This window comes from Syngnathoides biaculeatus, chromosome 8 (genome assembly GCF_019802595.1).
Source record: "Syngnathoides biaculeatus isolate LvHL_M chromosome 8, ASM1980259v1, whole genome shotgun sequence".
NCBI classification, from domain to species: domain Eukaryota; kingdom Metazoa; phylum Chordata; class Actinopteri; order Syngnathiformes; family Syngnathidae; genus Syngnathoides; species Syngnathoides biaculeatus.
The window spans coordinates 8959732-8974156 of record NC_084647.1 but is presented as its reverse complement, the minus strand read 5'-3'; the positions used below and the strand labels follow the sequence as shown (position 1 = coordinate 8974156).

Genomic DNA, 14425 nt, shown 5'->3' with positions numbered 1-14425 from the left:
TGCGAGGTTGAAATCTGGAATAATATTGTGAAGAACAGCAAAACTTGCACAAAGATTCTTTTCTTCAAATCAATGCTGGATTTGTGGCATTTTGATTCTTTTCCTACACTTGTGTATGTAGAGAGAGAATTTTTTTTTTTTTTCTCAATATGTGAAATGATAAAAAGTGCGCCAACGACTATTTGGTTCATTTCCGTGTTGTATTTAATAAAGAAGAAGAAGAAGAAGAAGGATTCAAGGGCATCTTTTGTCATCCTTTCCATGTGATACTAAGCAGAACTGGTTCAAGTGCATCCTGTCAATAAAAGAAAATTCTTCCTCGGTCTCAGTTTTTGCGGTCCCAACCCGACAGCTGGCCAGTACGCGACGGGCAACTCGGTATCGCATTTGACAACTTGGCCCTTTTGACGGCGTCGGATTTCGAGGTGCTGATTTTCAACCCAGCCCGATCAACGGACGGTCGCGAGAGTTGGAGCCATCAGAACCAGATGCGCACCAAAACCACGCTATCGAGGTCAGCACCTTTGGGGGAGTCCTGACTCTGGCCCGGATACGATTCTGACTTACTTCTAACAACGCGGTCGCGCTCCCTCCTCTTTCTCTCTCTCTCTATGCCTTTTTGGGAATACATAATTCTGAGGAATTTCTCAAGTTCACCGGAACACGTGGCCCATTCTTCATTTGTGACTCGTTGAGAAAGCTGCGTGCGGCTGTGTAATCTCGTAAACGGAGCCCGCGACGCACGGTCACGCCGGGATGGGAGGACACTCCGATTGTGTCGTCAGTTATTATTATTATTTATTCATTTTTTTTGGGTTAGGTTTGTTTGCTTGCATTAGTTATCATAGTCAAAAAAAAAATCCAAATGTTACTGTCAAAGTCAGCAGTGGTAAGTTATGAAGTTCAAATGCTTTGTCTTTACTTGTGTCGTTCATCCATCCGTCCATTTTCTGTCACCGCTTATCCTCACGAGGGTCGCGGGAGTACCGGAGGCTTACTTTGACTCCATTTCTTTGTGTACTGTGCACTTGCTATGACGTCACACTTTGACAACTTTTTACTTGCCGTTCTTTGGTTTCAATCTTGAAGTTGTAACTTTTTCTTTCTACTTTTTTCGAAAAGGTGGAACAAGTGGTGAGCGCACCCGCCGCACGGTTCTGAGGACCCGGTTTGAAGCGTGGCCCCGCCTGTGTGGCGTCTGCATGCATGTGTGGGTTTTCTCCGGGTGCTCCAGTTTCCTCCTACCTCAAGCGAAACGAGCACGCGTGGAAATCGCCGGTGGGTGTGAATGTTTTCTTTTTTTAATGCGCCCTGCGATTGGCTGGCAACCGGCCCGAAGAGAGTTGGGTTTGGCTCCGGCAGCCCTGCAACCCTTGTGAGGATAAGCAGCTTTGAAATTGGATGGCCACAACGGGCTGTGGACTTCCCAAGATGGCTGACACGCAGGCCCGCCTGGTCTTCGCTGCTTCTGCGTTCGTTTCTTTGCGCAAGTGTTTGTGTTTGCTCGACTTACATGAAAAGCTCGATGTGGAGTCTCAGAGGGGTCGCAATTTTTTTTTTTTTTTTTTTGGGGGGGGGGGAGTCTGCCATCATTATCCATTTAGAAGTGGATCAGTTGCACAGGTGGCATCCCAAAAATGTTTTTTTTTTTTTTTTTTTGTAGCGAGCAGCCGAACGGACGACAAGAGGCTCCTTCTTTGTGTTCACTGGGCTGAAACTGATTTGATTTCACCTAAAGATGTGAACGATGCTTCAATTGGACCTCACGTGGTTCCCTCAAGCAAGATGTGCATCCATTTTTTTTTTTTTTGCTTTCTTCAATCTTACTGGTATGGTAGGGTCCCCCAAAATTGGTAAGGTACTCATTTTGTAAAACAAACAAACAAACAAAGATTTGACTGGATCAGACTTATTTATATATATATATATTTAATATATTATTATTATATCTATTGATAGGCTCAGGCTCAGTCTCATTTAAAAGTGCACCAGACTTTTTTTTTTTTTTTACATTATGAATACAATATGAGTATTTCGTCTCAGAAGATAGGAACATTAAAAACATTTTGCCTCGTCTAATAATTAAGAAATAGGTTTTTACTTTTTATAAGATCACTTTTGGCTATAAGTAATCAGCTGCACTGTGGTAAATATTGTGCAGTGTACATTACAGTACATATCGGTGATTTTTATTTGGGTCGTCTGTCCGCGCCATGTTGGGAGGAAGATCACCGAGGGGCGTTTTAGAAAACCCAGTGGCGCCATCTTCTGGCGAAATTGAAAAATAACACTACACTGTCACTATTTTACCGTTTATTCAGGTTGAATAATACAGGACAGTCCATAAGTCTTTTTTTTTTTTTTTTTTTTTTTAGAAACACGTACGGGTCACTTAAAAAAGGGATCCAATTCCAATGGCGCCACCATCTTGTGTGTCATAGGTGAAGGGTGAAGTTTTTTTTTTTCGATCGTTAATTTATCCGATTGCGTCATTGGAAACCTGCCTGACTCCCTTTTTGAAATCTCCATCTTCACGTCAAAAAAAAAAAAGAAAAAAAAATCCAAAAGTTGGCTTTGTGTGACTGTTTCGTGCATTTGGACGTGCCGAAATGTCGCCCGTTATTGCGATTGCGTCATGCTTTGGCACAACAAATTGGGAACTTTGGGCGTTTTTCTTTCCTCCCTTTCCCGAAATGTCAACTGGAAGAAACCACCTTCTTCTCGTTCTTCTTCTTCTTCTTCTTCTTGTATCCCCCCCCCTCCCCACCCACAAACAAACAAACAAAAAAAAAAAAACCGTTTGTTGGCTGGGTGAATGTTTCTGTTTAAAAGGCTTCCAAAACCAACACAAGCTCTTGTAAAGTTCTCATCGTCACCTGGATGGTCGTGCGTCGTCTTTTCATCTTTTTGACCTCAAAACTCGATCTTTCGTCCCTTCCTTCCTTCATTTTTTTTTTTTTTTTTTTTTGGATAGCGTGCGTGTGCGCGTGTGTCTTTTGTTCATTCAACACGCGATGACTGCAAGCTTTTGGAAAGATGAAGTTCCTTCTTTACTGGGCAGGATCCGCGCGTCGCTTCCCGTCGGCTTCGAGTCAGAACTGAAAAACGTGGTCGTGTTGGGCGTGCCTGCGGTGAGTGAGTCGCCGCTGACATTTGTATTTTATTTTTTTTTTACATTTTTTTTTTTTTTAATGGAGCACAAACACGGTTTTATTGGAAGCCTATAGCCGTGTTATTGTAAACCGATTTTGGACTCCTAAAATGAAGCCAAACCTGCTGTAAACTGTGCAGTTGTTGAGCACGTAGCACACAGTAAAATACATGAAAGTCAAAACATTTTTATTGCATCATTGGATTTATTATTTTTTTTTGTAGCACAACTCCTTTATTTTCCTGAAAGATCAAAGTTAACAGCGTTGCACGTACTGCATTTTCCATGGAAGACGCTTCTATTTGTGTTGCACTTTTGTTTTCACGAAACCCGGAAAGAGGCCAAGCGTCTTTGAAGCCTAACTTGAAATCCTCTTCGAACCAGACTTTGAACTCTGACCCGTGAATTGAAACCGAAGCCGCATTTGCTTTCCAACCGAATCTCGGCTCGGTACGCTTTCAAAGTCGTAACGATCTCGTGTGCAGCCTCCGTTTTTCCTCAGAAGCTTCAAAAAGGCTTCAAACCTTCATTTGCAATCCCCACTTTTATTGGAAACGTGAAATTAAAACGGCAACCGCAGCTTGAAACGGAACTCTGAGGTCGAGAGTCCAAAAATCCCGCCTTGAGGTTCGGCGCCCTGACCCGAACGTGCGACTCCGCAGATCCTGAGTCACCTGACGGTGCTTTCGGCGAGCGTCGTCAGCACTTTGTTCTGCGGTCATTTGGGCCGGGTGGAGCTGGATGCCGTATCGCTGGCCATCGCCGTGAGTGCCGCCTCGTACGCTCGCAGCGACGCGTCCACAAATTGACATTTGCTCATTTCGTCCGCAGGTGGTGAACGTGACGGGCATATCTGTCGGTTCCGGACTCTCGTCAGCATGCGACACTTTGATATCTCAGGTCCGACAGCCGTACTACGGGTCTCGGTGCCAAACGTGTGCGTCACTTCGTCCGGTCGACGTGAGCGCGTAACCCCCATCGAGTGCCACTCGCGGTCTAGCGCTGGGGTGTCAAACTCAAATTCGCAGAGGGCCAAAATTTGAAAGTGGACAAAGCTGCGGGCCAAATCTGAACAAATCAACCTTTTAATATGGAACCAAACACGTGTCTAATACTTATAAGACCGGCAGGCCAGCTCTAATATTCATTTTTAATTGCCTCATGGGCCAAATAGTTTGACACCTGCGGTCTAGCGTCGTACCCCCTGCCGGGGCCCGCGGGCGAGAGGCCCCGTAGCTCGGCGGTTCGAGCCCAGGGGTTGTGGGTTCGTATCCCACTGGGGGCTCCGCTCCCCGAGAAGGCTTGCGTCAGGGAGGGCGTCCGGTGTGAAAATTGTGCCAAACGTCATCTGAGATGACACGCTGCGGCGACCCCGAAAGGGACAAGCCGAAAGAAGAAGAATTGCCTCACGGGCCAAATAGTTTGACACCTGCGGTCTAGCGTCGTACCCCCTGCCGGGGCCCGCGGGCGAGAGGCCCCGTAGCTCGGCGGTTCGAGCCCAGGGGTTGTGGGTTCGTATCCCACTGGGGGCTCCGCTCCCCGAGAAGGCTTGCGTCAGGGAGGGCGTCCGGCGTGAAAATTGTGCCAAACGTCATCTGAGATGCCACGCTGCGGCGACCCCGAAAGGGACAAGCCGAAAGAAGAAGAATTGCCTCACGGGCCAAATAGTTTGACACCTGCGGTCTAGCGTCGTACCCCCTGCCGGGCCCTCCCCGAAAATCGACTGACGTAGTGTGGGCGAGCCGGGGCCCGCGGGCCACCTCCGGCCCGTCGACCCTTTCGAGCCGGCCCTCCGAAGAGCGGCACAGAGTTGGCGACCGCATTCATTGCGGCTCGTGTGGAACGGCAAACGGTTCCACCGGGTTGCGTTGCGACGCCGACGGTTCTACCGGGCGATCGGACCAATTGATGTGCCTTTGAGCCAGTTGAGTCGACTGCGGCTGTTCCGCTTCACCTCCGAATACGTCCGCAATGCCCAACTGTCATTCTGCCACTTGAGGAAAAAGACGAATGAGTGATCCCAACACAAGAACCAGACCACAGTTGGTAGGTAGGATTTCTCAACGTCGTATGCTGTTCATTTAATAATTGAGCATCCAAATTCCGCTTAAATGCGAAGGTGAGAATAGAAGAGATGGGAGGGCGATTGTTTGAATCCACAAAGCAACGGCATCAAAATGTCGAGCCGGGCGCCATTTCACTATCGGCGCGATTTTTTGATTTCTCTTCGCGGCAGTAAAAGTCAATACTTGGTGTGGAAATCAAAAAGTAACAACAGACTTTTTACACGGGAAAGCAAAAATCTTTGCACGACCCTTCTATGGCGCTGCGCTCTTTAGTGTGCTTTGTGGAATCAACAATTTGGCTTTCCGTGATCTCGGGTTCAAATTTGACGCAAAAGTCAGTCAACGGATTGGCTGTCGACGAAAGCGAGCGACGGATGACGTCAAAAGATCCGCTCGGGAAGAAAACAGTGTCAGAATTTCACATTTGAAATCAGCTTGCAAATGTGAAACTTTGACAGATGAACGTTCGCGCATATCAAATGAAATCGTTGCAGTCGCTTCACCGGTACGTTGGTACCTGCGCACACAAGATTTTTGGCTGCAGTTATTCATCACCAACGTTGTCATCGCAAACAAATGGGCAAATTTCGACGCCACGTCGAACTTTTGTAACGACCGAGGCGCAAAGTTGGTCAAAAAGTTGAAGGCAATCGTTGCCAAACGGGACGTTTGTTTTTTTTGTTTTTCCTCTCAGACGTTCGGGGCCGGCAACCTCCTCAGGGTCGGCGTCATCGTGCAGAGGACGTCGCTCATCCTTCTCCTGACGTGTTTCCCGTGCTGGGCGCTGCTCGTCAACACCGAGTCCATCCTGCTGCTTTTGGGACAACAGCCGGAGGTCGCCAGGTCGGCTCGTGGGCGGACACGCTGCGTTGTTTCTTCTTCTTCTTCTTCTTCTTCTTCTTCTCCTCGTTCTCAACGGTCATTGTGGCCTCCTCAGGTTGTCTCAGTTGTACGTGAAGATCTTCATGCCGGCGCTTCCCGTGAGTACGCCAGGAAAATCTTGAACGGTCATCCAAAGGGTATGAAAAACGCTCGAGGTCGCCGGTCCCTTTTCCCTGGGGTGGGGGAAGTAGAAACGTTCGGCGGACCCTCGCGTGAACCGCCGCTTTCCGGACGCTTGTCAAATTCTTGCATGCGGCCCACTTTTGCCGGTTCAGACAATCCGAGACAAGACACAAATGTAATCCAAGCAAACTTAAAATGTTGATTTTAAAATTATTAGGGCAAAAAAAAAAAGGCTTTTTTGGGCTCGGCCGAGTCTTCCTCGCGCTATTGTTTGAATTCAGGAAGTCGTCGGAGCCGCCCCAGTAGGGCAAAGTACAATTTTTTTATTTTTCTAATAAAAGCAGTCGGAATGCTCATCCGAGAGATAAAGCGGCGCGACGGGCCCCGTGCAAAGGTCGCGGGGTCACGCCAAACTCCGCAACCTCCTCCCAAGAACAAAAACATGAAAGGCGGGCGGCAGCTCTGCTAGTTCGGAATCGCTCCGATATCAGCTGCCAGGCGTGAAAATTAAATTCAGTTGGCAGCGAAGTACGCCGGGAGGAGGAATGAAAACGGACCCGTTTGCCCCCCAATCGGAGCAGTCTGGGCCTGCCGGGCGGACTCAAATTTGCGTGCAACTCGGATCCGAAAACCAATGAGAATTTCTGGCCTGTCCAACGTTTAACGGTCGGCGGCGTGTCAAACAACACAATTCTCTCATGGTGTGAACATTTGAAATATGTATTGTCATTCTTCTGTCTGGAGTTTTTTTTTTTTTTTTTGCACTGACAGCAACGACGATGCTTTTTTTTTTGTAGTTTTCATCAAAATAATCATTCATATACGTAGCAACGTAGTTTAAAATGTCACCTTGCTTTCTATTGCATGGTAAAATATCAAAGTATAATCTTCTGAAAATCTACTTAAATGCTGAAATACGTGAAACGCGATCGGTTGAGCATGTGCCCCCCCCCATCAGCGATGAATGGCCGTCACTTTGTGGGCAATTCTTTGTGCAAAACATGCAGTAACGACGTCAGCACGGGAGCGACACGTTTGTATTTTGTTTGGTTAAATAAACACGTTTAAGGTATTCCAACAAAGTTTGTTTGTGTTTGCCCATTTTTAAAACTGGTTAACCCGTCTTCTTAACCGCTAATAATTGGTGTCAAATCGCTTGATTGCTGCTAAAAACCAAAGCTTCCCTTAAATGTCCCCTAATGAGGATGAGCAGTAGAGTTCAGTGCGTCCACGTGGCCATTAAAAAGTTCACCTATTTGAAGTCTGTTGCTAAGCAAAACAGCAGCACCGAACTTTCCAGCGATTGTGCTGCACTTGCACGATGAAGTTGCGGACAAAGTTGCGTTGGAGTGGCAGCGCGTTGATTTAATATATATATATATATATTTTTTTTTTTTATTCTTCTTATTAAATGCTTTGAGCCCCAACCAACTAGTAACAAATATGGCGGCCATTGTGCTATTTTTTGTGTGCGTGTGTTGAATGTAGTGTGTCAATCTTTTATTTGCAGGCCACGTTCATGTACCAACTGCAATCGGGATACTTGCAAAACCAGGTAGTCGTCAATTGACGGATGTACTGTACGATATAATCTGCAGTCATCCCATCGGACGTTTTTTCAGGGCGTCATCTGGCCACAAGTGATGACGGGCGTCGCGGCCAACCTCCTCAACGTCTACGTGAACTACGTTGTGGTCTTTGTGTTCCACACGGGAGTCGTGTGAGTACTGACGTTTGCTTCCTTTCTCCGCCGCCTTAGAAATGGCCACTTTTTAAGATTTGGGGTATTTCGTACTGGAAAAACCGGCTCGCCGGCGACGATCAACTATTAGCTCGTCGTCTCCCTGCGGGGTTTCGGGAAAATTCGCCTCTCGAAATTTGCTTCACGAGCGGCACGGAAGTCGCCAGGTGCGGACTTAAAAAAAATGTCAACAGGCCCGAGATGTAAAAACAACAAAGTTTAGTTTTAAGTGGTAAACGTGTCTGACTTTAGGGGGGGGGGGGTGGGGTCACACATGCCAATCCGGGGCGTCGTTCACCTTTTTGCTCCCAAAGTCTCCGGAAGTAGATTAGTGCCACCAGGATTTGAATTGGAAATGTAAAGTCGTCCCATTTTCAACAGTTGCTCCAATCCAGTTACGCTTTCTTAGTATGTGATGTCACGTGACTCAGACAGCAGAACTGCCATTGGCTGGCTCTTCAGTTCTGGCCTGAAGTCACCCCGCCTGGTGGCACGAACGGTGAATTGCAGACCGCGACTTTACATTTTCAATTCAAATCCTGGCGGCGCTAATCCGCTTCCACATGAATCCACCCAAATTTCACCAGAGCGACGAGAATTTTTGTAGTTTTGGTCATCGGGTGTGAGCAAAAAGTCACATCTTAACCAAACATGACGACTTTTGCGATGATACTTGTCGACATTTCAACATTTACGTTGTCGCCCCCCCCCCCAGAGGTTCCGCTCTTGCCAACGTCGTGTCGCAGTTTTCCATGGCCGGCATCCTGTTCGCGTACATCTTGTGGAAGGGTCTCCACAAGCGTACCTGGGGAGGTGAGCGCCGACACTCGGGATCGGGACTGCACGACGTCGATGGTGTGGTGGAATTCTTTTGTTGGTTTGTTTTGTGTGTGTGCGTGTGTCCAAACTGGAAGAAGGTGAAAGTCACGTTCGTATCGCCTATTTTGGTTTGTGACAGCAGCACAAGCGCATCAAGTGAATTTTTCATGCACGGATGCGTCTTAGTCGGCTGCTGTGCACAACTGCTGAGCTGCCGCATCCGGGAAGTGCGTGTGCGTGTGCGTGCGTGTGCGTGTGTGTACCCCCCCCCCCCGCCTTCTTGTAAATGTTATTTCTGTTCCAACATCCAAACAGTCTGACTATTGTTCTTCTGTGGTCACCCCCCCCCCCCCCACCAACAAAAAATCTTTCTTTTGATCAGTTCGGCTGCATTTTTCATAAACACCATAATAATAAAGAAGCAGAAGCCCACCCCCCTTGCACAGCAAAACTGTTCCATCTTAAAGGCTGACAGACCCCGACCCCCCCCCCCCCCCCATTGTGCAAGGCCACGCACAGGCCGCGGCAATCTTTTACATGAATGAAAAGAAATGGAGGACGCCTTGTGGAACTGTGTTCCCAGGTTGGTCCCGAGATTGCCTGGAGGGGTGGGGGCCCTTCATCCGCTTGGCCCTCCCCAGCCTGCTGATGATGTGCGTGGAGTGGTGGACTTTTGAGATTTCCGTCTTCCTCGCAGGTGCCGTCAACCAATGTGGTTTTTTGGTTTTTTGGTTTTTGTTGTTAACGGTCTGCAACACACTAAAACGGATTCTCTTTCTCCCCCCCCCCCCCCCCCAGGTCTCATTAGCGAGGCAGAACTCGGAGCTCAGTCAATCGTCTATCAACTCTCCAACTGTGCTTACATGGTGCTGATCTTAATTGCATCTTTTTTTCATTTTTTTAATGGAATATTACTGCTGAGAGATGTGACCTTGCTCTCCGCTGTCAGTTTCCTTTGGGTTTCAGCCAGGCGGGCGCCGTCCGGGTGGGAAACGCCCTGGGGGCCGGCGACACCCAGCTGGCCAAGCTGGCCGCCAAACTGGCAATCTTCTGTGCAGGTTCGTCCGTCTGCCCGTCTGCCCGTCTGCCCGTCTGTCGAACGACTGCGGTCCGGCCGTCTCCGTTCACTTCGACGGCGCCGTTTTCATCAACGCGCCCGGTCGTCGGCAAACGTTGCCGTCGAGAAACTCAAATGAAAACTGAAATTGTCCATCTGTCTTGTGCTCCCGGTCACATTTTGGCGGTGGGCGGGGCTCCGTTTGAGACGACCGCTGGAAATGAAATGGACTGATCGGACTAAAATGGCCGACTACGTGGCCATTTCATAAGTTTGTGTGCATCCTGACGTGACGAACACATTCTGGATTCCATATCGCACATTTCCAGGCGTCTTATCCTCACAAGGGTCGCTGGAGCGTATCCCAGCTAACTCGTGTGCTCATGTTTTCTTTGTCAGACTACAAACAAGATACAACAGCAAAGGGGGCAGCTCGGGATCGATTCCCGCTCAGCGATGGTGTCGATATCCGCCCTGCGACTGACCGGCGACCAGTTCACGGTGTCGTCGGGCTTTCGCCCGAAGCTAGCCGGGTTAGGCTCTGGCTTTTCCTGCGACCCTCGTGAGGATAAGCGGCCTGGATAATGACATGACAAGACAGTTGCAACTGCGTTTTTATGACGAGGCCAATTTGTACCACTACAGCAGTGGTTCCCAATTTCCACCTGGGCCTAGACCCCCCCCCCCCCCCCCCGTAGAAATCTTCCATTTTAGTGGCTCACGTGCGCTTGCTTTTTTTAATTTTTGCACAATAAATCAAAACGTGGTTCAACAGTGGAAAGGGGAATTCTCACATCATGATGAGCTTCCAGACCATTTTGTTTTTTCACCTTCGGATCTAATAGAGTTGAAAACCCCGCCTCACACTTGTAGGTAGTAACGAAGGGACAGAAGAAAAAAAACTTTCCTTCAGAAAACTATTTACATATATCTCATACGTCGTGTCGCGGACCCCCTGGAAAGACGTTTTTTAACCCCTACAGAGTGCAGTGAGGTATCTAACCCCCCCCCCACCCCAAAAAAAAAAAAAAAAAAGTATCACTGCGGATGCCGCAACAGAACATCTCATTGTAGTCCCAGAGGCCTAGTAGTAGTAGTAGTAGTAGTCCTCATTTATTTTGTGCCCCCCTCCCCCGTTGATTGACTCGCATGTTCAGCATCTATCACACAGACTGAACGTTCAACCTTTCCACTCCCCCCCCCCCCCCCCAGCGTTGGTGTCTTTATGCCTGGCGATCGTCATCGGGAGCCTGCGGCACCAAATTGCTTTTGTCTTCACGTATGACGAGTGAGTACGACATTCACGTTTCATCCCGTTGAATGGAGACAATCTCATTTTTTTGCTCATGTTATTCATATTTTCCTCACTTTGCGCACCCGTGGAAAGAGTCAAGCGCAATACAAAGAGAGGAACTGCCCCCCGCCCCCCCAATTCAAAGTATTCAATGCTTGAACTGTAAATTGAATGTGGAAAAATACTGCAGTACTCAAAAATAACGTCACAACTGGGGAAAAAATAGCCCCCCCCCCAAAAAAAAAAAAAAAAACAGTTTAGCACAGTCACAGCAAATTGTGTCTAAAAAAAAAAAAAAAAATATTATTGCGATCCTGTCACTGTAATGACGGAAAACGTGACAGAAGAACAAATGATTTTAAATAATGTATGATATGTATTTCAAAATACAAGATGTCTGAAAAGTTATACAGGAAGTAACGGAACCAAAAAGGGACCAAATGGCCACCGGGTAGTACATACAGTACTGTACTGCGGTGCCAAAAGAAAGTACGAGCTCAGCTGCTTTGATATTTTATTCCTAACCCAAAATGTTTCGATATGACGTCCATCAACGCTTTGCAGCAACGGCAGCTTCAACTTTCCGCAAGGTTCAGGAATGCGTCTGTGACAATTTTTGACCGTTCTGCCACGTTGAAGGGTTCCCGGTTCCCGGTCCTCGGTCTTCGGTCCTCGGTCCTCGGTCTCCGCTCTAATTCCATCTATCGGCGTTGATGTCGGGACTCTGGGCAGGCCAGTCAAGTTGCTCCGTCAGCCTTGTTTTTCTGGACCTTGTTTTGTGCACTGGTGCGCAGTCCTGTTGGAAGATTGGCCTTGAATTGTCCCAACATTTTTGAGTTAAGTTTGGACTTCCTCCCACTGGAACTAAGAGCCCAATCCCAGTACAGTAACCCCCCCCCCCCCCATCCTCCCCCGATGGGAACCCAGTTCTTTATTTCTTCCGTTTTTTTTCTTTGGATTATTTCCCGCTTCGTCCTTCGACAGACAAATCCGTGTGAGGGTCGCCGAGGTGCTGATGTTCTACGCTCCGTTCATCCTGATGGAGGCCATTTTAGTGAGCGCCTTTTCACCTATTTCCATATTCAGTGATGAACTTGCAATATTGCGGAGTTTCTTCTTGCAGGCGGCCACCGGAGGGATCGTCAGAGGAACGGGCAAGCAAAAAATCGGGGCGCTGTGCAATATTCTGGGTTATTACGGACTGTGTCTACCGCTCGGAGTGCCGCTGATGTTTAAAACCAAATTAGGGATCAAAGGTACTTCTTTTCATATTTTTGCGACTATTTTGACATCCTTGGCCGTGTAGCGTGAAAAATGCGACTGACCGTTTTGTGCAAGGCATTAGAAAAAGCAGGACGGGCCCGCCGGCGTCTCTGAGAGTCGACGTGCATGACGATTGTCTTTGATATCACCGTCATATAAAATTCATTTTTTTATTTTTTCTTACCAGGTCTGTGGACAGGCTTCTGTGCCTCTGCGTCTGTGCAGTGCTGCTTTCTGGTGATCTACCTGGCAAAGATGAACTGGGACAAAGTTACACTTGAGGTAATGCCATCAAGTGCAAATATGAATCAAACGAGTTTGGTTTGATTCTTGAGCGGCCGAGCAAGTCAGAAAGTAGCTGCAATCGTCTTTGTGGAATTCGAGCAAACCGGTCACGTTTTGGTGATATTTGCCATTTTAAATTCCAAATGTGTCCTTTTACGTGAATGCTGAAGATCCGACGGGCTTCCCAGCTTGTTGCGACGGCTCCTCACCTGCAGTTCATTGATGCTAATTTAGCCAACCGTGTAATAAGTAGAATAATATGATAAGACGGCTTCGAGATTTCCAGTTGGTTGCGGTTGGTTGTGGATTTTTTTTTAGACTGCTTACCTGCGACAGTAATTCCCGGCCTACAAAGCGTACATTTGGAAGGGAGATACATACGTACGCCGCAAGTGCCCGCGAGATACTTACGAAGAAAGACGGTACACAGAGAGTTTAACGCTAGCACCGCCAAGCTAACACTAGTGCCACGCTAATAGGGACGGTAAACATACCGGTAAAAATCACTGTGACAGGGCAGTAACACGCTAGCGCAGCGCTAACAGGGCCGGACCGGCAAACGTCACTTCCTCAGCACGTATATTCCACCGGTCTCAGTCTAACCTTTGCGCTCGAGCGCCCCCTCGCGACCGTTAGGAAAAAATGCCCAAATTAGCCGCATCACCGCATAAGCCGCAGGGTTGAAAGTCGCGGTTTATAGGCCGTAAATTACGGTACCTTCAGAAATCACGTCCCCCGCCTCGGAATTGTCGTCCGTCTCCACGTGGCCTGCGATTGGCCGACGACCAGTTGAGAGTGCGCCCCGCCTCCTGCTTGATGAGCAGCACTCCCGCGAGTGACCCTTGTGAGGATAAGAGGTTCAGAAAATGGATGACATTCTCCGTGTTTTTGTATTTATGATTTCAATGTGTTGTTTCCCAGGCTCAGATGAGAGCTGGTGTTGCCGGGAGTTCAGGTAACATCTGGAAAGATCACTTTGTTTGTTTGTTTGTTTGTTTGTTTCTTCCAAAAAGAACACCTGCCTTCAATTAATCATTAACGTTGTCGATTTTGCTCTCCCCGTCAGAGGACCCCCAACAAGAAAGCGACAGTTACGAGCTGCTGGTACTTAAGGAGGAGGAAGATCAAGAAGAAGAAGAAGAAGAAGAGGCGGCGCCGGCGGCGGCGGTGAGAGCTCCGGACCAGTATCTGGTGCGTCGCGGTCTCGTTGTTGCGCTCATGCTCGCCGTCACGGTCGCCGGGATTGTGGCCGACCGGCTGCTGACCAAGCGGCTCAATTAATCCGTTTGCCAAGATATTCATAATATTTGAACTTCATTAAAGTGTTCCGAGACGGGCAAAAAAAAAAAAAAAAAAAAAGAAAAAGGTGAATAAGTACTTAGTACAATTCATATTTGAGTTGGATATCAAGATTTGCATCCGGAAATGACTCCATCAGACGATAGTCCACACCAGTGATGAAATTGATATGTGAGGGGGCACACTTATGAGTGGTTCGTGACTCTTCTAATATAAAATCAAAACTGTTTTTTTAGGAAGAAAATTGATTTTTTTTTTTTTTTCCTTTTCTTCCTTGGATCATAAAGTTCTTCTCACTCTGACTGATCTTTCCAACTCTAATTTAGAAGAATCTTTAACTCGTGTGGCTGCAATCATTTATCGTCAAAAAATCAAATATTTCTACACATCTTTTGTAAATTAACACCAATCTGAAAAAAGATAAAGCATCCTTTTATTTTCTTCT

General features: G+C 47.6%; 1 protein-coding gene across 5 annotated transcripts; it reads left to right on the top strand.

Moving 5' to 3' along the window:
- Positions 1-2760: 2760 nt before the first annotated feature.
- On the top strand, positions 2761-14423 carry LOC133505020 (multidrug and toxin extrusion protein 1-like). Of its 5 annotated transcripts, XM_061827843.1 has the most exons (17): positions 2764-3131; positions 3814-3915; positions 3983-4051; positions 5912-6060; positions 6155-6197; positions 7733-7777; positions 7845-7942; positions 8679-8776; positions 9366-9479; positions 9581-9648; positions 9732-9840; positions 11052-11127; positions 12118-12187; positions 12257-12389; positions 12584-12678; positions 13603-13636; positions 13748-14423. In XM_061827843.1, exons 1-17 carry the CDS (start codon positions 3015-3017, stop codon positions 13960-13962), a joined length of 1635 nt encoding a protein of 544 aa, XP_061683827.1. In that variant the 5' UTR covers positions 2764-3014; the 3' UTR covers positions 13963-14423. The 5 variants fall into 5 exon arrangements, with proteins under 5 accessions (XP_061683831.1, XP_061683828.1, XP_061683832.1 ...); XM_061827844.1 differs by lacking the exons at positions 3814-3915; positions 3983-4051 and having other exon boundaries at positions 2762-3131; XM_061827846.1 differs by lacking the exons at positions 2764-3131; positions 3814-3915; positions 3983-4051 and adding an exon at positions 4058-5197.
- The last annotated feature ends 2 nt before the right edge of the window (positions 14424-14425 follow it).